The 22802-nt window shown below is 37.9% G+C and overlaps 4 protein-coding genes across 16 annotated transcripts in view; 2 read left to right on the forward strand and 2 right to left on the reverse strand.

Moving 5' to 3' along the window:
* Positions 1-64: 64 nt before the first annotated feature.
* Positions 65-2259, reverse strand: LOC118434514. Its single transcript, XM_035848251.1, has 6 exons — positions 1876-2259; positions 1627-1777; positions 1360-1458; positions 1012-1273; positions 289-936; positions 65-197 (listed from the first exon to the last, which is right to left on the reverse strand). Exons 1-6 carry the CDS (start codon positions 2181-2183, stop codon positions 163-165), a joined length of 1503 nt encoding a protein of 500 aa, XP_035704144.1. The 5' UTR covers positions 2184-2259; the 3' UTR covers positions 65-162.
* Positions 2260-9374: 7115 nt separating this feature from the next.
* LOC110843640 (cap-specific mRNA (nucleoside-2'-O-)-methyltransferase 1) lies at positions 9375-14378 on the forward strand. 2 transcript variants are annotated; one of them, XM_022089631.2, is made up of 15 exons: positions 9375-9536; positions 9665-9871; positions 9950-10080; positions 10162-10314; positions 10377-10550; positions 10631-10869; positions 10936-11164; positions 11249-11673; positions 11741-11940; positions 12030-12158; positions 12278-12503; positions 12584-12691; positions 12765-12889; positions 12949-13057; positions 13143-14378. In XM_022089631.2, the coding sequence occupies exons 1-15, from the start codon at positions 9506-9508 to the stop codon at positions 13405-13407; spliced, it is 2751 nt and encodes a 916-aa protein (XP_021945323.1). In that variant the 5' UTR covers positions 9375-9505; the 3' UTR covers positions 13408-14378. The 2 variants fall into 2 exon arrangements, with proteins under 2 accessions (XP_021945323.1, XP_021945324.1); XM_022089632.2 differs by having other exon boundaries at positions 13006-13057.
* Positions 13519-15612, forward strand: LOC110843642 (molybdopterin synthase catalytic subunit). Its single transcript, XM_022089634.2, has 5 exons — positions 13519-14679; positions 14773-14926; positions 15051-15163; positions 15250-15352; positions 15420-15612. Exons 2-5 carry the CDS (start codon positions 14798-14800, stop codon positions 15576-15578), a joined length of 504 nt encoding a protein of 167 aa, XP_021945326.1. The 5' UTR covers positions 13519-14679; positions 14773-14797; the 3' UTR covers positions 15579-15612.
* Positions 15599-22802, reverse strand: part of LOC110843639 (ryanodine receptor) — a 39966-nt gene continuing 32762 nt past the window's right edge. For 9 of the 12 annotated variants that reach the window (XM_035848116.1, XM_035848117.1, XM_035848113.1 and 6 more), the window contains 27 exons: positions 22666-22739; positions 22502-22572; positions 22026-22091; positions 21773-21852; positions 21527-21688; positions 21292-21448; positions 21072-21206; positions 20904-20968; positions 20598-20618; positions 19955-20350; positions 19668-19866; positions 19392-19487; positions 19192-19311; positions 18859-19134; positions 18634-18764; positions 18361-18516; positions 18204-18264; positions 18055-18136; positions 17975-17986; positions 17804-17856; positions 17704-17730; positions 17517-17621; positions 17378-17440; positions 17206-17299; positions 16904-17034; positions 16296-16330; positions 15599-16217 (listed from right to left, as the gene is read on the reverse strand). In XM_035848116.1, the coding sequence (XP_035704009.1) occupies positions 16055-16217; positions 16296-16330; positions 16904-17034; positions 17206-17299; positions 17378-17440; positions 17517-17621; positions 17704-17730; positions 17804-17856; positions 17975-17986; positions 18055-18136; positions 18204-18264; positions 18361-18516; positions 18634-18764; positions 18859-19134; positions 19192-19311; positions 19392-19487; positions 19668-19866; positions 19955-20350; positions 20598-20618; positions 20904-20968; positions 21072-21206; positions 21292-21448; positions 21527-21688; positions 21773-21852; positions 22026-22091; positions 22502-22572; positions 22666-22739 (3031 nt within the window). In that variant the 3' untranslated portion in view covers positions 15599-16054. Of the gene's footprint in view, positions 16218-16295; positions 16331-16903; positions 17035-17205; positions 17300-17377; positions 17441-17516; positions 17622-17703; positions 17731-17803; positions 17857-17974; positions 17987-18054; positions 18137-18203; positions 18265-18360; positions 18517-18633; positions 18765-18858; positions 19135-19191; positions 19312-19391; positions 19488-19667; positions 19867-19954; positions 20351-20597; positions 20619-20903; positions 20969-21071; positions 21207-21291; positions 21449-21526; positions 21689-21772; positions 21853-22025; positions 22092-22292; positions 22359-22501; positions 22573-22665; positions 22740-22802 lie in introns of all 12 variants that reach the window. The other 3 variants (XM_035848115.1, XM_035848118.1, XM_035848121.1) reach the window with 3 other exon arrangements.

The following is a 22802-nucleotide window of genomic DNA, read 5'->3' on the forward strand; positions in this document are numbered from 1 at the left end:
GCTAATATGATAACAGTTCTGCATATATTTATATTTACGACCGAGAACAAATTATAGAAATGAGTTTCAATATTTAATATTATTTATTTATCAAGAATCATTCCGTAATTTTCGATAGTTTGCATGTAAATCAATGAGACAAACGATAGAAATGTGTGCATATTACCGAAATCCTGTAATGTCATTTGTCAATGCTTCTGCAAAATCAAGAATAGAAAAGATAGCATTGTCAATCTGAAGCCTTGGTAATTATACTACATTTGTTCATAAGGACTCAAGAAAGCTTGCCTTGTGTTTGTCTCAATATGTCGTCATCTCCAACCTCGACCACATTGTCCACTACTTGTTCCAAAACCACCTTCACCATCCCAGTTCCAGAAGAAATGTCGGTGACAGATAAACCAGGAAGCTCCATCACTTTGATCCTTTTCTCCGCCTCAACGATCACACCATCCACAAAATTACTAAATTCTGGCTCCTGTTCAAAAATTGTTTCCAAGTCCAGCTCTCCCAACGCCATCAAGGACGCGATGGGCAGCACGTTTTCCATAAATTCCGCTGCACAAGACTGCAACCATTCCAATCTTTCTGGAGATATCTCTTCCTGGATATAATTCTGGAGTAGCTCAAGATCGCACAGGATGTCCGCCGTATGCTGCAACTCATCCATTAGTGACCTTGCCACTGTGGTTGCGAATTCTAACCGTTCTTGCGGACTCATGTTTCCCATTTCATCGAAACTCTTTTCCAAACCAGCTTTAAAACTTTCTGCAACTTTTCCATACGTCCTCTCCGAGTTCGGCATGAACACGTTTTCAATCATGAGCTCAATAATGTACGAAACTGTTTTATCCCGAGCTTCCAAGTTCCTTACAACGAACTCGACAGTGGGTGCGTTGAGGAGGGAGATGTCCTCCCCTTCACTCTCCTCAACCTCTTAAACAAATCAAAATGAAAAGTTCAAATTAACTGAAAAGCACAGGTGGAAATTGCAGTTGGAAATGCACTTACCCTCCTCATCATCGTCGACCTGACCCAGGGGGAGGATTCGGACTTCGCATGTGCAGGGGATAACTGCATTCTTGTTACCCTTTAGCATTGAGTAGTTGAAACCTTCTTGCTGACAAAACTTCTCGAATGTTAGAGCATCGGTCTCCTTTCCTAAGTGCACCTTCCTCTTTATGAATTTTTCAAAAGGTGGGATTCGCATGATGGCACGAAGAATGTTGGGAGCAGGGATTTTAAGCAGCTCGCGAATTCTTGCAGTTACTTTCTAAATTTAATCTCATTTTTATATGCAAATATGCTCTCATTATTATTTCAGCATGCACAATCAAGAAACTGTTGAGAAACGCCAACCTTCATTTCAAACAAATCAGTCATCCCCATTTGATTCAGAGCACTGCAATCGATTAGGACTAATCTCCGTCCAGAAATCTGATTCATGAGAAATGCCTCCTGCAAATGAAAATGAGAAATGAAAAAATGTGTTGATATTTTACGTAACAATTGCACAGTTCCCTAATCATATTCATTATCATAATCATTCATGACAGCCTTCATTTTCAAAGATTAGTAGTGTGATTATACGGCCGTAAAGGTATGGGTTTTGAATAAATTGCGTACCTTCAAAAATGGGAATCCAGCAATCACAATCCAGTCGGCCGTTTGTTCAACGGTCCAGTGGAAGCAGATCGGCGAGTCGGGGTCAAATTTGACGACAGGCTTCTTACCTGCGAGGTTAGGTCTTGCTCGCATTATCACTTTTCGCAATTCCCTGTTATATAAGTTTCAAATTATTTCATTCACTTGGCTATGCGACTAAAAAACTCACTGTTTATCCACTCACTTGAAAAATCCCCCATTTGAACTTACCTGTCGTTGAGGTACTCGATTTTTGTCCTCTTTTTAACGAGCGTTACGAGATATTCTAACCAGGCTGCACGATCTTTGGGTACGTAGAGGTCAAACCGATGCTTCTCGGACTGTCTGACCAAAGAGGAGGCTGCCTTCGAGTTAGCCTTCACCATTTCGCCGCCCATGTCCCCTCCTCCTCCTCCCACACCATCGTCACCATCCTGCTCAGACTGGGCCACTAAGGGTTGATCTTCTTTGGGAATAATGAGGGGAGTGGCCGCTTCTGCCTTGTCCAATTTTTTCGCCCCAAGTAACTTCTTGAACATCGTATAGGTATAGTACTATCGAGGGAGATTTTGAGATTCTGAAGTGTTCTCTGTAGGTTGTCTCAATTTTCCAAAAACTGTATACATGCACGATTGCTTGACATTTAGTATCTAGGTAACTCTTGTGTCTTTTAACGGTTGCGACAAATGGTGGAGTTACAAATAAAATAATTATTTTTTAAATCGTTGGTACACGTCCCCTGGGCCTGTGTACCAACGACTTTGACCTTTAATAACTTTTGAATGGGCAGACATAGAGACTTCATTCTTAAAGATGAAATCATCGTAATTTTTAGCTTGATTTTTTAAGATCAAAATCTCGAGGGTACTATTTCGAGAAGTAAACTTGAAATATCCAATGTGCAGCCTTTACTTAGCCCGAGTCAGGGTCAGTGTCAGCTTCTAACTTTTAGTCAGACGACCTGCACCAACTACTATTCGTAATCGGCAAAAATGTTCCCATAATCCAGCATGCAAAATTTCAGCTCCTTGACCAATTTTAAAACCATTACGGGTCTCAGTCTTCTGGGCTGGGCCCACAAAAATATTCATATTCAATGAATATGAATATTATTCATGTTCTTTAGTCCGATGTGCATCATTTTTATTCTACCAATATAAAAAGCAGTGTGTCACCTTGTTAAATCTCTGTGGAAAAATCTTAATATTTACTTCATATTTTTCAATCTAGTCTACCCCCACGGGGTCATGCCAAATTTCAGTCTTCTACGAGTGTCAGGAGCGAATTTCATCTTTTTAATACAATTTTTAAAAATCGATGTGAGTCACCCCCTTAAAGGTGTCTCCACATAAAAATGTTACCAATTTCAATTCGCATATTCTTTCATCAGGGGCCATTAGCAATCTCTGCACTAATTTCAGCTCGATTGGATAATTTCCAAAAATCGGTATGGTATCGGGTCCCTCCAGTCGAAAATTTTCCCAATTTAAATTCATATTCTTCAATTAGACACCATTAGCAATCTCGATGCCAAATTACAACTTTCAACGAGGATTTTGAAATACTCCACCCACCCAGATGACCACCACCGGTCAACCACTTAATCGATTTCGCCCATCTTCAAACTTAACTCCTCATTTGTCACATACTACATGTATACCAAATTTAAAGTCGCTAGGACGAGTTTAAGGAAAGTTATCGTAAAATGATCGGACGGACAGGCAGACGGACATGACGGTTTCATAAGCACTTTGACTAAATTTTTTTTTTTTTTTTAACATAACGCACGAATTTAATTCCAATTAATTAAGTTAAGTCATCAATTACATATCATTTATTATAAAAATATTGAGGCGACGTCTTCTCGACAAGGCTTTGCAAATTTGGCCGTCATGGGTAGGAACTAAGCCAGTGCTTGTCTCCCGTATCTTCTTGCCTCTTAAAATGTTACAATTTTGGTAATTTTGGACAATTTCATAATTCATAAAATAGTAGCATTAATCAATATAATTATAAGTTTTCTTATCATAGGAAGATTAATTTACGACTAGATTTCAGTTAGTCATGCAGAAAAGGAAAATTAATTGCATCAAAAACCTAAACTAATGTTTATTTTATTTCTAGAAATTTTATAAATATCAAATTTGTCCCAGTAAACTTGACTTTGACTAAAAATCACATTTCCAAATTTCCCATTGTAACCAATGACATATTTTCAAAAAATTTTAGTTTTCTAAAAATGAAAATTTATTTTGTAACTCGGCCATTTGTCGTAACCTTATAGATTGATAAAATGTCAAATAATCTTGGTATACATGCGTCATTCTCAAGGTTGCTTGACAACTTTAGTAGTAATAATTATTACAAGGTTGCGACAATTGCTTCGACGCCTAAAAAACTTCAATTTTCGAAAACCCTGGTACCTTTTGGAACCAGTGTGCGTCGCACAAACTGTCACCCAGAAACAAACCGCACAAAAATTGCCAACACTCACATTTCGTGCTCTCGATTCTCGAATTAATTTTTTAATGTTTGTTTATGTTAATAAAAACATGTCAAATGGCAAAAAAAATTAATCATGGATGTATTATGATAAATTGTCAAGCAATCTTGCACTCAGACTCAGAAAGACTGTTGGTCAAGTTGTCTTTAACACTTTATCATAATGATAAAAAATAATTCTTCAGTTTTTAACTGGAGTTAAACATCACCACTTATTTTCTTTCTTGTTTTAGGAACGACTACTGATTACTGAAATGTTGCTTGATAAGGATGAGTGGTGCTATCCGGATCGTCCATTGATGATCAATAGGAAGTACTCGTACAAATTGCTCAATATGTACAGCCCGGACAATTTTTCAATCATCGTGGTGGATTAGACTTCCGTGGTGATTCAAAGGCAGATTAAGGAGGCAATGGTTCTTTATCTGCACAACATTGCCGGTTATGCACCGGTTAACGTTGCTTGTTTGAAGGATATACTTCCTGTACCTGTCAAATTTGAGGATGGGTATGATCATGAATGGGACATTGCGACATGTTGACAACACCAATAAGAAGCATTGTGCTTAATTTGATGCAAATCGGCCGAGAAATGTCGAAATTATGGTATGGCGACGAAATTTGGCGAAAACAAGGGGGTGGCGGCGTGTGTGACCTTGCGACATGACGATAACACCAAAAAGAGGCATTGTGCTCAATTTCATGCAAATCGGACGAGAAATGGCGAAATTATGGAATGGCGACGAAATTTGGCGAAAACAAGGGGGTGGCGGCGGGTGGGACCTTGCGACATGTCGATAACACCAAAAAGAAGTCTCTGTCGAAGTTTGATGGAAATCGGACGAAAAATGGCGAAGTTATGGCATGGCGACGAAATTTGGCGAAAACAAGGTGGAGGCGATGAGTGTGACCTTGCGACATGACGACAACACCAAAAAGAAGCATTGTGCTCAATTTCATGCAAATCGGCCGAGAAATGGCGAAATTATGGAATGGCGACGAAATTTGGCGAAAACAAGGGGGTGGCGGTGGGTGGGACATTGCGACATGTCGACAACACCAATTAGAAGCGTTGTGCTTAATTTCATGCAAATCGAACGAGAAATTGCGACATTATGGCATGGCGACAAAGGTTGTCGCCATGCCATGCATTTATAAGGGGGGGGAGCTGTTGGCCACCCTGAGAAGGGCGTTTCCAGAGCACACGACGAGGACGTCGCTCCCTTGTGCTCCACGCGGGTCGGCCCCCGCGGACGCCCGAATGCGTCCGCGGGGGTCTACCTCCACCGGCCGGGAAAGCCCTATCCACGTCACCGCCTCCGTGACCGCGTTCCCCCGGAGGGTCTCGTCTTACCCTCGCCTTACGAGGTGGGAGGTCCCCGTAAATCGACCCGCCATTAAGGTTTCGAACCCGGGAACCCGGCCGGCCCCAAGGGGAGGTATCGCTAAAGAGCGGCGTCACCCAAGGGTTGGAGGTAGAGAGCCCCTCTCACTTGCCAAGCGCCACCCGCCGGCTCCCCACCCGGTGAGCCTGCTTGGTGGGAGGAGCATTGGAGGGGGGACCTTCCTGTAAGGCTCTCCCCTTGCAGCGTTGCTCCCCCGGACCACCCCTCCAACGGGAAGAGAGTCGGGGCTGTGGCCGAAACCACGGGTGGACCCGACTCCCCAGAGAGGCAGGGCGGCCCAAGGGCGCAGCTGCAATGGGGAGCTCACCCAGGGATACGTCGCTCCCAATTCTTCAGCGACTCCCAATTGTCGCTCCCAATTCTTCAGCGACTTTGGACACACTTGTAGAAAAGCACCCACAACAATCTTTAGACAATTTTACTGTTTTAGATGAGCCTAACATTCCACCATTTACTACGACAACAGAGCAGGTTATCTCAGCAATATTCTCATTTCCTAGTGGTTCAGCAGGGGGTTTAGATGCATTACGACCACAAATTCTGAAAGATCTAGTTTCACAACATACTGGTGACGTAGGAACTCAATTGTTAGAATCTCTTACAAAATTTTGCAATTTTATGTTAGCAGGAAAAGTTCCTTTAGATATTTGTCCTTTCATTTACGGTGCAAGTCTTACGGCCCTTAAAAAGAAATCAGGTGGTATTAGACCTATAGCAGTAGGTTGCACTTATCGTAGAATAGTTTCAAAGATTTGTGTGAAGGTCATGAATCATGTCTTTCAGGATTATTTTAGTCCAGTCCAAGTAGGTTTCAACGTAAAAAATGGTGCTGAAGCAGGAGCACACGCTGCCCGTAGATTCTTTTCCTTTCCACATCAATCACCTACAGCCTTCCTTAAAATCGATTTTAAGAATGCATTTAATATGGTAGATAGAGGGAAATTGCTTTCATCCGTTCACGAACTTGTACCTAACTTTGTATCCTTATATTAATCAGTGCTATAGATTCTCATCCAGTCTTGTGTGGAATTCTTCTTTAATTGATTCATGTAGAGGTGTTCAACAAGGAGATCCGTTAGGTCCACCACTTTTCTGTTTAACCTTGCATCCAGTCATTTCAAATTTAGGGTCAGAATTTAATATGTGGTACTTAGATGATGGTACATTAGGTGGCAATTCTACTACAGTGTTAGACGATTTTCAACATATTATCTCATGTGCAAATGAAGTAGGTTTAGAATTGAACTTTGATAAATGTGAGGTTTCAGTTTTAGGTCCACAAACTAACACGCAATGTATACTAGAATCTTTCCAATCAGTTGCACCAGGTATTTCATGTATGACTCAGGAAAATGCTGAACTTTTAGGTGCACCTTTGACTCTTGAATCTATTGAACATGTTTTCCGCAAAAAGATTGACGCTTTTACTAACATGGCTGGTCGATTGCATTCCATTCCAAGCCATATTGCGTATTATCTTTTGAAGCATTCTTTAGCTATTCCACGTTTAGTTTATCTACTGAGAGCAGCTCCAATTTTTAAATCACCACATATGCTAGAGGAATTTGATACCTTGCTCCATAATGCTTTAGAAAAAATTACAAATTACCAAATTAATCCTCTATCTTTAGAAGAAATTGCATTACCAATTAAATTAGGTGGTTTAGGAATTAGACAATCTAAAACATTAGCAACTCCATGTTTCCTTGCATCTTCATTTGCCACCACTGACTTGGTTTCTTTAATTTTGCCCTCGTATGTCACTGCTTTGTCCGATTCACTTGTGACCGAGGCGCAGGACTTGTGGAAGTCAATTAGTTGTGAAGAACTACCTCGCAGTACAATTACTTCTTTTCAATCATCCTGGGAAAGTCCAATTTTCAATTACGTATCTTCACGTATCCTGGAATCATCCACCACCCCAATAAATACTGCTAGGATTTTGGCATCAAGGTCAAAAGAATCAGGTGCATGGCTGCAAGCTTTACCATCGAGGAATTTAGGCACACTTTTAGACGATAATTCCTTCAGGATTGCAATAGGTTTGAGGTTAGGGTTAAATTTATGTTTCCCTCATAAATGTGTTTGCGGCGCACAAGTAGATGAACTAGGCTTACATGGTCTTTCATGTAAAAAAAGTGCTGGCAGGCACTCTAGACATACGCAAGCCAATGACATTATAAAGAGAGCCTTAATTTCTGCAGACATACCAAGCATTAGGGAACCATTAGGGTGTTGTAGGACAGATGGAAAAAGACCGGATGGTCTAACACTAATACCTTACAAACAGGGACACTCACTAACATGGGACTTTACATGTACAGACACTTTTGCCCCCTCTTATCTCTCTCACACACTTAGACATGCTGGCACAGCAGCAAAACTAGCCGAGACCAAAAAACACAAACTGTACTCTGAACTTAAAACAAACTATATCTTTGTTCCGGTGGCTATCGAGACATCAGGAGTATGGGGGACGGAAGGGTTGAAGTTCATCCAAGATGTTGGGAGGAGGATGAAGGATGTCACTGGACCAATGTCGACAACTTTTCTCATTCAACGGATTAGTTTGGCAGTTCAACGCGGGAATGCGGCATCAATCATGGGAGCTGTCCCCAGTCAACGAGGATTAGAAGAATTATTTTATATTTTAAATGATATGTCGTTTTATTTACAAAAATCATGTAAGGGGCCGAATGGTGATCTCGGACGCCTATCCGGATCAAGTAAAGGTTTTCCCAACCCACCAACATCGGGTTTTTCCTCTACTCCCCAAGCCAACTAAGTGTATTTCATAGTTTATCAATGTTTATGTTAATAATAAATCAGTGGAGTTGTAATCCAATTATTAAATCAGTGGAGTTGTTGTAAATGTGAAATCGGCTATTTCGGCGTTCTGTTAGAAATTTTTGTGCTTTAATTACCGTTAGCGACGGCCAAATAAATAATTAGCACTTCAAAAATGGAGGTTTTTGAGGCTATCGAAGCAACTGTCGTAACCTTGTATTATGATAAATTGTCAAGCAATCTTGCGTCATTCTTATATTTCTCATGTTTATTGACTCCATAAAACTCCATGCCTATAAACCCTTGACAACTACAGAGTCAAGATTGTAGTGGGACTGAATTTATTGATCTCGGATGCCTATTAAGAGGTTTTCTCAACCCACCATCGGGTCAAAATTTGGAAGAATCGAGCCCCACTAGCATTCACGGGGAAGAATTTGTAGAGTTCTTAAAAATTTTTAGTTTCTTAAAATTTTATTTACAAGAGTTTGTTTACAAATTAAGTTCAAAAGGGCAATTCATTGAATAATAGAATTCTTAAAATGCGGTCTTAAAAATTGTATGCCAAACATAATAGAAAATATTTCATAAACATTCGACATTCGATCATAAAGAGAAGTGTATATTCCTGACTCGGACTATATATATCAAGTCTGCACTGTAGATTTTTAATTTATATGTTCTTGTATGGCTAAATAAGATATAATTTTACAAAAATCTAAGAATAAATGCGTTTGTCCAACTCAAGTACTATACCTGTGAGTTGTCCCTTACTCAAGTAACTTAAAATTGTCTAGCTCAGGAAATTGTTGTAGTCGAATAAAATACAAGCCAATTAAGTGTACTTCATATTTTATCTATTTTTTTGTAATAATAATAAAAGTTTTTCTTAAAAAAATACATAATGTTTAGGCAATTAATTGAATTAATAATTAGTATTATGGTTGGGAGACTAAAGGGCCTGCAGAGCATGCGTCTGTCTCAAATTATGAGGTGGAATTTGGTGAATCTTGAGCGGCACCCGTGCCAGTTCACGAGTCACGACTGCTCACGAGGCTGAGAGAAAGATAAACAGCACAATTTCCTCAGTAATTTTAACATGTGATATGTGACATTTTTCAAAAAAGTGGGAGCAGAGGATAGGTTTTGTACGACATTCATTGAAAATGTCTCGCAGGAGCATGGAAGCATCAAGTGGTATGATATTTTAATGTTTCATTTATTAATAGATAATTGGAAATAGATCGAGTTTAAAAGATTTGTCAAAGATTGACAATCTTTGATATATTGACAAATCTTTACAAATTTCTACATATGTGATGCAGATTCGGATAGTGATGAAGATGGTACTAATTTTAAGAGGAGGAAAATATCAAGTTCCGAAAGCAGGAATGGTAGTAGAGATGTTATAAAGGCCAAGTCAGTGCTTCAAGAGCCATTGCCCAACTTTACGGCATCATGTCATTTGAAACAGCTTCCATCACCAAACTGGACCGCTAAGCGTACATATTTTGATCGAGATAACCCTGAGGGTAAGTTCTCGTTGATGATTTTAATTTGCAATAATATATTTTATATTAATTATATTGAAATACATCAAAAATATACAGACAACCCATGTCCGGTAGTAGTACCATCGCGACCTGAACGAGGAAGAAATGGTACTAATACTGACTACAATGCAAATGGGAATGGTGTAATACCTCATCCGCATGAGCACTTGTCTGCCAGGGAAATTTCAGTGAGTTTAATGATTATCTTAAATGTATGTGCAATGTGTCTTAAATTTAATACGTATTTATTTGTACATTACTGTGGACAGAATTTTATGGGATTTGGGAAAGGGAAGGGTCTAGCCAATTATTTAGCCGAAGTTGATACGTTGACTGGTCCCAAATTTTCGATCGAAGAATTTGACGATAAAGTAAACGTGCTTGGAATCTGTCTAGCTGATATGGAGCTCCAAAGCGTGGACGTAAGAAGAGTTTATGTTTGAGTTGATTACTTTACCTGTGCTCACCATTGTGTCGTACTTAGGATGTGTCGGTAAAGGAAAGCATCAAATGGATTATTTCTGATGACAAACCCACGTTGACTTTTGACATGTTGGTAAAAGGGAGAAAAGTTGGAACACAAGTAACCTCTATTGAAATTGACCCTGACAACGCCTTCATTGATCCTCACTTGTATGATGAATTAATAGAATGCAAGGTAAATGTCATAATCCACCGCCATTAATTAAATATGAATTGATTAATCCCAATTATGTACAAGTTTGTTTATTTATGTAGAAACTATTTCAAAACTTGAGCAAAAATGATTATCAGATTGTGAGGAGCAAAGGTAATTTATTCGAAAAATTGAACAAAGGACCCTTCTTGTGTCGAGCAGCAATGAAGATTGCGAACCTTGATGTTGTTCTCAATCACGAACTCACCCAGCCAGTGACTAGAGCTGGACATCGGGTTTTAAGCATGCGTGACTTATTTTACTTTGCTGATGTATGTGGTGGTCCTGGAGGATTTACAGAGTAAAGGCTAAACCTCATAAACCTTTCTATTATTTTACTTTACTGAATCAAATTTCTCCATTTCAGATACATTTTATGGAAAAAGAAATGGGAGGCAAAAGGATTTGGGTTGACTTTGAAAGGAGAAGTAGACTTTGATATTACAAATTTCCTCGTTGAAACCGAGACATTTCAAACATTTTATGGGGAAGCCAATGACGGCAATATTTACAATCCTGTTAACGTCTCGAGTTTTATCCAGCATGTAATCGCTAACACCGGGAAAAAAGGGGTTCACCTCATGATGGCAGACGGAGTAAGTTGATGAATACATGAAAATAATTAATTACAATACAGCTTTCAAAAGGAACAATAATAACTATTGGTCTCAAATTCATAGGGCTTCTCGGTGACACAGAGAGAGAATATGCAAGAAGTACTGTGTCATCAAATCATTTTATCACAAATTTATGTTGCACTCGCGATTGTCCGAGTCGGCGGACACGCAGTATGCAAACTTTTTGACGTAGTCACACCTTTCACTGCGGCTCTTATATACTTAATGTATTACTGTTTCGAGTCTGTGACCATTCATAAACCACTGGCAAGTCGCCCTGCAAATTCGGAACGGTATTTGATTTGTAAATGGAAAAAATCGGAGAAGGTAACATCACACATCACTAGCTATCTTGGGGACTGTCACCAGAAAATGTGGATGTACATGAATGGTGGCAATAAGGAGGCTATTTTGGAACTTGTTCCTGTCACACTCCTTGCAAGTGTTTTAGATCCATTTTATATTTATCTTCGGGATTGTAACAACAGGTTAGACATACATTCAATATTTGTTTTAATTTTGTGTGACTATATTTTACTGCTTGTTTAATTTCAGGATTGCGCGTAGTCAAATTGTGACCCTTAAACGAATGGTTGCTTTTGTGAAAGACAGGACCCTGAACAATAATGAAATGCAGGAGGAAGCGAGGATAAAGGCAATAAAACATTGGGGTATTCCTAAAGAACTTCCTGCACCAGCAATGTTTAAGACGCCGGACAACGGTTGCAAAGCGGTTATGCAGGAACTACCATTGAGTGAGGAATTAAATATTCATTAGTGCATTCTTCATTCTTGATTACAAATTAATTTTTGCCTTGTTTTCTCTCGTTTTTGTTCAATTTAGCCATGCTAAGACGTCCAGAAAAAGATCTAGCGCCTGAAAATATCGAATTGTTATTCAAGTCGGCATATGATTGGCGTTTTGTGCCGACGACGGGATTTAAGAAAGTATCGAATCGAGGATTTTACTTGTGTAAGTTTTCTTTGACTCGAGACAGTTTGATTTTATCATTGATTAAATGGTTAACCATTTAATTAAATACTTGATATACATACATAATTATGATTAGCTAAATATAATTATTATTCCAGCACTTGGACAAGGTTCACTATATAGATACCATGAGTCGCAATGGGTTTCTGTTCCACAATTCGCCCAGAAGCTTCTGATGCCGTCCAACACTCTTGTGTATGGGGAGTTTGGAAATGAAATATATGGAAACTCTGGCGCAGAGCAGACCGTAATCCCAGTCTTTCACATTATTGATGCATTAATGTTAGGGGGTATGGATTTACGGAATGTGCATTGTACACAAAGGTATGGAACATTAGAGTGTTTTTTTGCCTTTCTGTTTCCTTACAATAATTAGTTTCTTTTCGTATTTGGTTTCTTATTAGGCAAGAAATGAGCGTGAAATTTGCAGAAGCTCACACAATGCCTGGAACGTTACAAATTCGGGCAAAAGCTTTAATTCGCATGGAACATTTGGCAATGTTCATTCAAAAGTATGATTTACAATTTGAAAAGTATTCATTATTCTGATTTGTATCCGTTTATAAATGACTCATGAATGTCTAGACTGCAATATCGGCTCGTGAAAGGTGCCGGCAATGGAGCCAGAGTTGTGTGCCCCCTCGACATGACGAATCCTGACTCTCCGTTTATAATTCCCAGTGGACTATTGTTCTTAAAAATTACTAAAGGTAATTTGCATTTAAAAAATAAGTTCTAACGAAGTATTTATGGATTGCAAATATTCTAGATCCGTGGCAAATGGCTTTGAATTTTCAAAGCCATAAAAAGTTTTTTTTCAACACAGTATCTGGAGTTTCAAATGATCACATCCCTGGAGATGCCATATCTGGGTTCTTGTAAGAATTTTAAGTTGATATTTGGTGATTTGGTATGGATTGCATTTAAGACTGAAATGGTAACACACAGCTTATCTCCTTTCAGTCACACAATGGGGAACCGAGTGTTGTGGACCTGGGATAGCGAAACAAATGTCACTGTAACAAAATTGGATGCAGATGATCCTCGAATCAATTATTTTTCCCAAACTCGTGTACACACATGTAATTTGGTGTCTTTCATCAATTACATGATTCGACAACGCCCATCAGTAACACCACCAAAAACTACGCTTTACATTGGAGCTCAGAAATCGACAAAACAGGACGGAGCTGAGACACCAACTTCCTCAGGCTTGAAGAATATGTGATAATGACAATGCCACATTTAACGTAGTTTTAGAATTTAAAAAAATTGGTTTAGATTAAATTATTTAATTTATTCATTAGTCTATTTTTTTCTAAAAGATACAACCAGGAGTCATAACTTTCAAAGCAATACTAACATAATATGTGATATTTTTGTTGAAAATAGGGCATGACAATATTAGTACATATTATTAGTCAGATTTAGGTTTAATTTTTAAACGGGTAATACGTACTGTACTGGTGCAGAACTTTGTCATGAGGGTTATTAGCCATAAGACTGACGAGCATGATTCTCATTGTTTAATTTTACAGTAGAAAATTGTATTATAATAACCTTGACTTTTTTGTAATACTAGTATTGTTGAGTATAAATTATATTTTCTTGTAGCATGCTCACTGAAATATGCAAAACGTATTTTGCATAGCCGACGTATTTACTGTATTTGTTTAACTATACAATTGTATACGGTGACACACAAGGCCAGTTTACCTCGTGATGCACTCTGGATAACAAAAACTCGTCTCATGAGTTTTTTTTATATATTATGCTATGCAATTATTGTTGGCTTTGCTAGTCAACTTTCTAATGGTGATGGCATTGCAATGCAACCCATTAACTATCACTACTCGAGGTGCTCTTTCATTTATGTTCATTATATTTACTTATGCAGATAGAGTGTCCCGAGTTGGGTCGGAGAGTATAACGAATGTTTAGTAATAGTGTTGTTAAAGGGTAAAGTAGTCGAGTTGACCAATATCAACGTGTTTTCTTCTATCATGATGGGCAGGATTGCGTAATATGTACAAAAACGTGTGTTTGAGAGATAAGAGTTTAGGAAAGTTGACCATTCCTTAGTTGTGCTCTCTTCCAGTATCAGCTTTGGCCTCCTAAGTCGTCTTTTATTTTTGTAATTGAACAAATATACATTGAGCACTTTTCAATAAATGGACAAGCATCCACTTTGTTACATTACTGATTATTATGGAAGACATTTCTACTGAAAATTCTGCTGTAGTTCTTGTACGAATCCTCTTTTTTGCCCAGGCAAAGGAGCAAACAAAAACGAGTGAAGCCACAATTTCTTTCAGTGCGTCGAAAGCGTATAAACCTAGAGAGATTTTGGAGTCAATTCTTGCCAGTTTTCCCACTTTGAAACCATTGCAGCAGTGCATAATTCTAGCTGTCAATCAAACATATTTAGACTCGGAGTCTGAGGAAGAATTTGTGTTCAAAAGTATAGACGAAATTGCCGTGATACCACCCATAAGTGCCGGTAATTGATGATGGAGAAAATCATATCCCATCTAAACCTACAAAATATTTACGAAGTTGATAATGGTCATACTTATGTATACACCAATTTCAGGATAACGCCTAAGGACGGGGTGAAAATGGATATTATAAGATTGACGACTGAAGTAATTGACATTAATGCTCTAATTGCCGAAATAGCTTCACCAAAATGTGGAGCCGTTTCAACCTTCATTGGAACGACGCGAGATAATTTTGAAAATAAGACGGTACTCACTCATTAACTAACTAGCTGCTTCTCTGCTATAAAACTAATCTCATTATTTCAAATGGTTAAGAAATCACTCAAAGAACGAGATGTTATTCGGTGTATTAAAAAAATATAATATGCAGGTTGTGCGCTTAGAATACGAAGCTTATGAACCCATGGCTATCGCTGAAATCAAGAAAATTTGCGTGCAGCTTAGGGAGAAATGGAAACTGGAGAACATTGGAGTGATTCACAGGTATACATCATTTCATATACATACATACATAATAATAATAAGACTTTCCAAGATCTACATGCCATGTATGACCTATTCCATTCCAGACTAGGCCTCGTACCTGTAAAGGAAGCAAGTATTGTTGTAGCTATATCATCCGAACACAGGAAAGAATCTCTGGAAGCAGTTCATCTCGCTATTGACGCATTGGCAAGTTTTTTTTTCAATTGAGGTATTTTGAACAGTTGATGAGTAATCCATTTTCTGCACCCCACAGAAGGCAGCCGTGCCAATTTGGAAGAAAGAAGTTTATGCTGATGGGAAAACGGATGAAAATGAGTCCCAACAATCAGCATGGAAAGCAAATCAAGAGTGCTTTTGGAATAAACTTGTCCCAGAAAACCATGGGCATAATATTGCTAAGCCCGAAGCTTAATAAAGACAATAAAACTGTAGTTTGCTTGCTCATATTAATTTTATTTCTATTCTATCCGGAAACAAATTGCACACCCACTAAATATTCTACCTCACCCACACAAATATGTAACTATTTTAGAACACACACAATGTACATATGTACAGATATGCCTAATTGATACAAGGTAATTTATACTTAGAACTCTAGCAAGTAACATAATACGTACGTCTGTACTTTAGACCGAACATTTGCGACATTTATTATTGCTGTCTGGGCAGTTATTCAATTACAAGTTTTGTAGTACCTTTTATCACAACGTTCCAAAAAGTTAAAGGTTCAGGTATAAAGCACACACAATTAATAAGGAAATTTAACGGTTCGAAGCCACATTTGTATTTATAGAGCTTCAGCAATTCAACTCGTCCTAAGATTCGTTAATTCGTTGAAGAGGAGTTGTATTGTCGGATCACTGGGATCATCCTTGTAGTTTTAGGTTACTCGCTACTTTTTCCTGTTAACTCGGCCTCATACTGCTTACGGAAGCAGTCACCGACTGGGAAAAAGTCCCATGACCTTTGTTGGTACTGGTTCCATACATAAGTTTCTTGTCCAGTATACTCTGTATCAGGTTTATTGATCAAGTGCATCAAGAAAAACCTAGACACAACAATATTTACATATCTGGGCAAACTAAATCCAACACGGTTAGAGAATAATTGACTATGTCAAGCTTACATGTAGTTTGCCAAGTTGTGTTCCTTCAAAACGTGCTAAAACAAAACAATACAATTGTCAGCATGAAATGATAAACTGTCATTAACTCAAACAGCCCTATAAATGCTCAATAATCAAATAATTTATAGAGCATAATTTAACTCTATAACGTTAAACTTAAAAGTCTCCATTTTGTCCCACCCTGGGCATTACAAATTTTTTGCAATCATTTCTTACATAGTGTAGGAAGCAAACCTCCACTCCCATTCCCTTCGCAGGAAAAAATCGCCCATTTTTCAACTTTGACCTAAAATATTTTGACTAATTCCAACGATCACACTAACTGCCTCAAGAAATGTTGGTTGTACTGACTCGGACTGCATAATCTTAAAATTTCACCATCGCATTTTTGGTTAAATTATTACCTTTAATGCAGACAACTTTAATGCACTTTGCGAATACTGCTGACGATGATTTTTTTAACAAGCGAGTGATAGAGTTTACTAACTGAATGTCATTTAAAGATTTGAATATAATGAGTGAACGTTCGGGTCGGACTGAATAAGACTCTTATTTAAACGTGTCTGACTTGTAAATTTTATGAATTGCATGAATCTTATAACTCTTACAGTGTCGAAACCATGAGGCACAACGTCGAAGTAGTCCTTGCCTATACCGCAGATGAAGCACTCTGACTCTAGGGTTTCCGAGACACTGTTCAACTGATCTCTGAGCTCGCCAAAAGCATCAATAATCAAACCTGAAAATCATGACAATTGGGATTTAAAATATTTCTTCACTCCGTCGTCCAATAACAAGACTAGAGACGAAGAATCAGAATTTTGCAAGTTTCATAAGGGCTCAACGTTCCTTAAATCTGTTGCATCATGTTTATATGTATAATTTACAAACGCATGCAAACTGGACGAACCCTGAATAATAGCGAGCAAGATAACGATGACAAAGAAGAAGAAAGTGATGTCAAATATGATTCGGTACACTTCATAGCTGTCACCATCCGGGGGCTACGGAAGAAAGGTACTCGTATTTATTATTGAAAGCCAAAATATATAATTCAATTCAGACAATTCAAGTTCTTATACCTCAATAACATCACCAATGCCACCACCAGATCGCACTCCTTGATACAAGTGAAATACGAAACACTGCAGATATCAAAAATGTCTCATACATAGTTGGCTCAAGAAATCTAGTAGGTTGCAAAGTTTTACAAAATCTTACGGTGGCCATGTCATGACATTTCCTGTCAACTTCATCGTCTTCTTCAGTGACGTAGAATTTTCGGAAGAAATTAAATGCCACAACAGTATAAATGTATACAATGATCTAGATATACATGCGTTAACCAAAGTTTGTAAAGTTGGACAATATACATGATAATTAGCTTATTCAAATATATTTGGCATACCGTGAGCAGCATTACAGTCAAAATTAACTATACATTTAAATATTTAATAATTAGACAAATGTAATGAATATGTGGAAAATAAAGCCGAATAAAATCAAACCTGCTTTCCATTGTGAGTGACAGACTGCAAGATTGTTTTCAAAGCAGGAACCGCTGCAGATACACTCATTTTATTATAATGCTAAATTTTTAGTATGACAAAAACTGACTGACTGAAGTAGCCATTAAATTGCATGTTCTAAACACTACTGCGGTACAATGTAGCACTTACCCACGGCGATATCTACAATACAAACGAACTTGTAAAAATTTGTATGCATAATTTGTAATTAAAATAACTGTGAATTTTACCAAGTAAATGAGCCGCAAAGAAGAAGAAATTAAAATTTCCAAGAATAGAGAAACAAAAGTACCACAAGCTGTACAGGAAGGCCTTATAGAAAGAATTCACAAAGAATTAACTTGGAATTTCTATTTTTTAGTGCATTTGCGTATTTTACATTATCTGTGATTGTCACGCCAGCTTTCCACAACTGATAACGCCAGTCGACCCCTTGAAGGCTACACAAATTAGCCACAGACGGACATGATTTCATGATGACGACACTTGCATGTGTGCATTACATATTATTTTTGAGCTAATTTTGACAAACTTACTAAGCCATTAAACCGCCGTCGTTGCTATCCTCCACTGTGAAAGAGGTTTTCTCCATTCCCAGCAATATACTGATTGAATCAAAGTCGTACGTCTCGCTATATTTTTGTCGCACCTTCTTCTTCACAAACTTATCCCAATAATTTACTGGGAAAGATCTGCACATTAACGTGTAATTAATTATATATGTGCATGCATAATTGTGTAAACAATTCACAACCTGCTGACACTAAACATTTTATGATAATGGTTATCAAAGTATGAAAATTAATTACTTTGCTGAAATAACCAATTTATCCCAATTGGCCCTCATGTCATTTTCTTCTTCGGAATCTGCAATGTACAAGCCATCAAATTCCAGTCGTCTCGCAATTTCTTTTTCTCGTTTGAAAATGGCCAAAGGCACCTATTAGCAAAAATTTGCGAAAATATGAGTTTGTTGCAATTGTATATGTGCATTTATATTTCTTGAACAAATAAACTTGTGGAGGATGACTCACTTTGAGATGGTAATATGCAAATAGCATAGCAAGGGAAACAATGGAGTGAACGACAGACATCAATCGGAGGATGTGTGGAAGATAATAATTGTTATATTTTTCATCCATATGCACCAATTCTGGTATATCGTCTTCCTCTTCCTCGTCCTCCGCTTCCTCGGATGTAGCGTTATCACCGCTGCCAGAAATTATGTCCGCTAAATCTGCACTCCCCTCCAAACCAGACCCGTCGTCACCATCGCCGTCATCGTCCATATCGTCGGCTATTGCTGTGGCCTACATAAATGCACAAGTTTTAAACTTTCTCCATCTTGTTTGCCAACTCATGTTTACCTTATAAAAGAGAAGAGTAAAGTTGATTAAGAAGGCAAGAATCAACGCAATGTACTTCATGGTGTAAAAGTTCCTCGCGAGAAACGAAACGATTCCGTTGATGTAACCAGAAAAGTCAATCTATTTAGAAAATCGTTAACAATTATTCCCAGATACAATTTATTATCAATAATAGCAATTAGTAGATTAGTTTAGTTTACAACGTTAAAGAACCCAAATTTCTTTGGGGTACGCTTTTTCTTGTAATACATCGGGGTTCGATAAGGTCGTTCTGGAGGGGGAGGAATAGAATTCTCCTGCATTTTAGTATTTATGTAGGTAATTGGGTAAATGGTGTAGGAAATCCGCATGAGCAGCATTAGTTAAGAAAGTTAAGACATAATTATTTGCATCTATGTACATACACACAATGAAGTGGGTGGGTAATCCCATCCAGGGTACACCAGTTCAACCAGAGGTTTTCTTATGGATCATACCTGCGACACGACGGAAGTTTCTTCGTGGGTCTCCACGACATCGAGAGGAGAAGACGGGGTTGATGGGGCTTCCGGTGTGATTGGGTGATCATTCGGCCCCTGTGACATTCCTCTGGCAACCACCAACGCCTTACTTTCATCCCCACTCGAATCTAATGGAATTAATTCACCCCCACCACCAGAAGCGCCACCCTCTTTCCTGATAATGTTAATGGACGATCATACTATTAGGCATAAGCATTTGGGAAACATTAGTGCATATAATACTATGATAAATAATTGCACACCCTTCGCCTCCCTTCGTCTCTTCCGCATCAGTTCCCAAGATTGCCAACATTCCGCCCATCCCGTCTTCGTCTGGACCTGCGGAGGCTGGAAGTGCTGGAGTTTTTAGTGGCGCAGAAAAATCATCCGGCGGTTTCTCTTCCTCTTTCTTTTCTGGTGGTGGACCTCGCATCAAATTGATCAGCGCTTTGAAGAGATATTTGAAAACACTTTCAAAACTGCCTCCAGTTGCGTAAAAGATGTAAAATATGAATTTGAAGAAGCCAAGAACCATTTCGACAGGAGTCATTTGCTGAACCTCTCGAACTTTCCTTTTTATGTTGTTGGGGCTGATGGTTGAGAAGAAAGCTTTGACGCAGTTTTTTAGACCTGTGTAAGCTTGCTTTACGAGGGTGCCTCTGTTGAAAATTCATCAAATTTACAACTATATACATATTTTATACATGAATTGCATTGAGAAAATAAAGCTTTTGTTCTAAAAGTATCATTGTTGTTGACTGGTGTAGATGTTTTGATGGCTGTTGTCGTCCAAAATTTCAATGGCGTTGAAAAATAAAGCAAAAACAAAAGGAAGCAAAAGAAAGCATAAGAAATAAATCAAACTGCAAAGGGTAGCGGACGACGTTGACATGGTCTCTCTCTCACCTTTCTGTCCATGTTAATTTTCTACCACAAAATCAAGAATAACGTTATCATTACATATATAGCCTTGTATCATCATCAGCGTCAACAAATTTCTACAAAATGTCTAAAACTTGCCAACTAAACTAAATTTAGATCAACTAACAAATATCATAAATCCATCTACTTTTTCACTCATGTACAAACCAAACTTTGAAAAAATCAGAAAGTGCCAACTTTAGGGAGATTTAAACAACTTTGTGTGTACTCGTGTAAATATGTAGACTTAATGATGAGACATAACTTTGCAAAATTATAAAAGCAACTAACTTTTCCTCATCCTCGTCCGCTGGGAGCACAAACGCTGGTGCCCTTGCTTTCCCACCATGTCCTTCCTGCAATAATAAAAAATAATTGAAATCACACACTTGTGGACCTAGTGCAAGTAATAGGATCATTTTAGTATTCAACAACATATATCTGGTTGATAATACTGACCTCTTCAGTGGACATGAGAGCCGTGGCATGTTGCATTTCAAAAATTGCATCTTCACAAAAGTTGACGAAGGATTCCAACTTTTCCTTATCACCGCCTTCAGTCACAATGGAATAGAAGAAGGCACGTTTGGATTCCTGAAATATGTGTGTACAAGTAATACCAAAGTTGCATAAGAACATTTACTGGAAGTCTTTTTATTATCCAGGTGCATGTTCGAACCTTAATTTGAGGTTTTTCCCATTGTTCAATGTTGTCTTCTAAAATCTCAAAGTAAACACGTTCTATTCGATGGGAGCTCCCCATGATCTCAATCCGCCCGAGGAAAGCGTCAAAATAATTCAGAACACTTCCTGCAGTCTCCAGGAATCGAGCCAATCTGTGGAAAAATAGTTCAAATATAGTTTCATCACAAGTAAAAGCTTGTCATGAAAAAATAACTGCCAAGAACAATAACCTCGGCTCATTAGGCATATGCTCAGACAGATTGGTGAGAAGGACGGCCAAGTTGAAACCAATTTCTTTGGCTGGATTGTGGAATCGTTCTGTGAATTCGATGTAGTCAATTTTTCCATCATGATTCGTATCACAACACATGAGCAGAAAGTTGATTTCCTCTCTGAAAGTGTGAACAAGCACAAGATTATTTCTTGCAATACGTGTTTAAAAAAATGGAAAGCTAATATTGTATACTATAACATACGTCGTGTAATTTTTGCCCTGTTCCATTTTTTCTCTGAATTCTCGTGGGGTAATCCATCCATCCTTGTTGATATCCATTTCCTATGGAAGTATGCATGTTATCAGACATTAATTTTCGTCAACACCACTTAAAAGTGGTGTTGACGAACAAGTTAATTTTCACTTCACTTGCAATAGCAGTAATAGCACACCAAAATCCACACAACTACACAAGCAAAAAATAAAACCTATGAATATGCACACAAGCTTTATACCTGGAAGGATGCAGAGGAAGTGAGGTCCTTTAACTTTAAGAACATATCGAAATAACGAAGAATTATCTAAAAAAAAATATGAAATAAATAAGTTAAAAAGCACAAGCAAATTTAAGCGTAAAAGTAAAATTTAAATAAACTTGAAGCAAAGATGAATTTATTTTTCAACGTGAAAACTAATCGGCTTGAGAATAACAACGTTGTACTTTGATTGCGACATTCAAGGCACGATAGTCATTCACAACATTATGAATCCTCTTAACTAACCGAGAAAGTGAAAGATGACGTCAAGTTTTGTAGTTTTAGAAATGTGTTAAAATACCTAAGAATAATCTGTCAGAAAAATTGGAGAATATATTGTGCAAAATTATTAATTGTCCAAAACCGATTGATCGAGATTATGACAAGTATCACTTATTCTAAAAGTCATTATCTTATTATGAGTACATAATGCTGATTAAACAAAAATATCTCACCTCAACATTTGATGCAGACTCTACAAGCGTGTCCACCATTTGTTTCCCGATAGTACCATTTACGACATTTCCTGTTATTAAAAAATGTATTTTAGTTCCATAGTACGCATGTAATTTGTACGCAAGTAAGATCTGAATCTCATAAGATAATCTGAAACTCATACCTTCGAGCATGGATAGCATCATGATCACCATGTCCTTTTGGAGATTCAGCAGTTCTTTGAGGAGATCAACTTGACTGTGAAAATCATACACGAAATTTTTTATAGCATTCATTAATTTCTGGTTGCCTTTTGTTTAA

Source organism: Folsomia candida, unplaced genomic scaffold (genome assembly GCF_002217175.1).
Source record: "Folsomia candida strain VU population unplaced genomic scaffold, ASM221717v1 Fcan01_Sc002, whole genome shotgun sequence".
In the NCBI taxonomy this organism is placed as follows: Eukaryota; Metazoa; Arthropoda; class Collembola; order Entomobryomorpha; family Isotomidae; genus Folsomia; species Folsomia candida.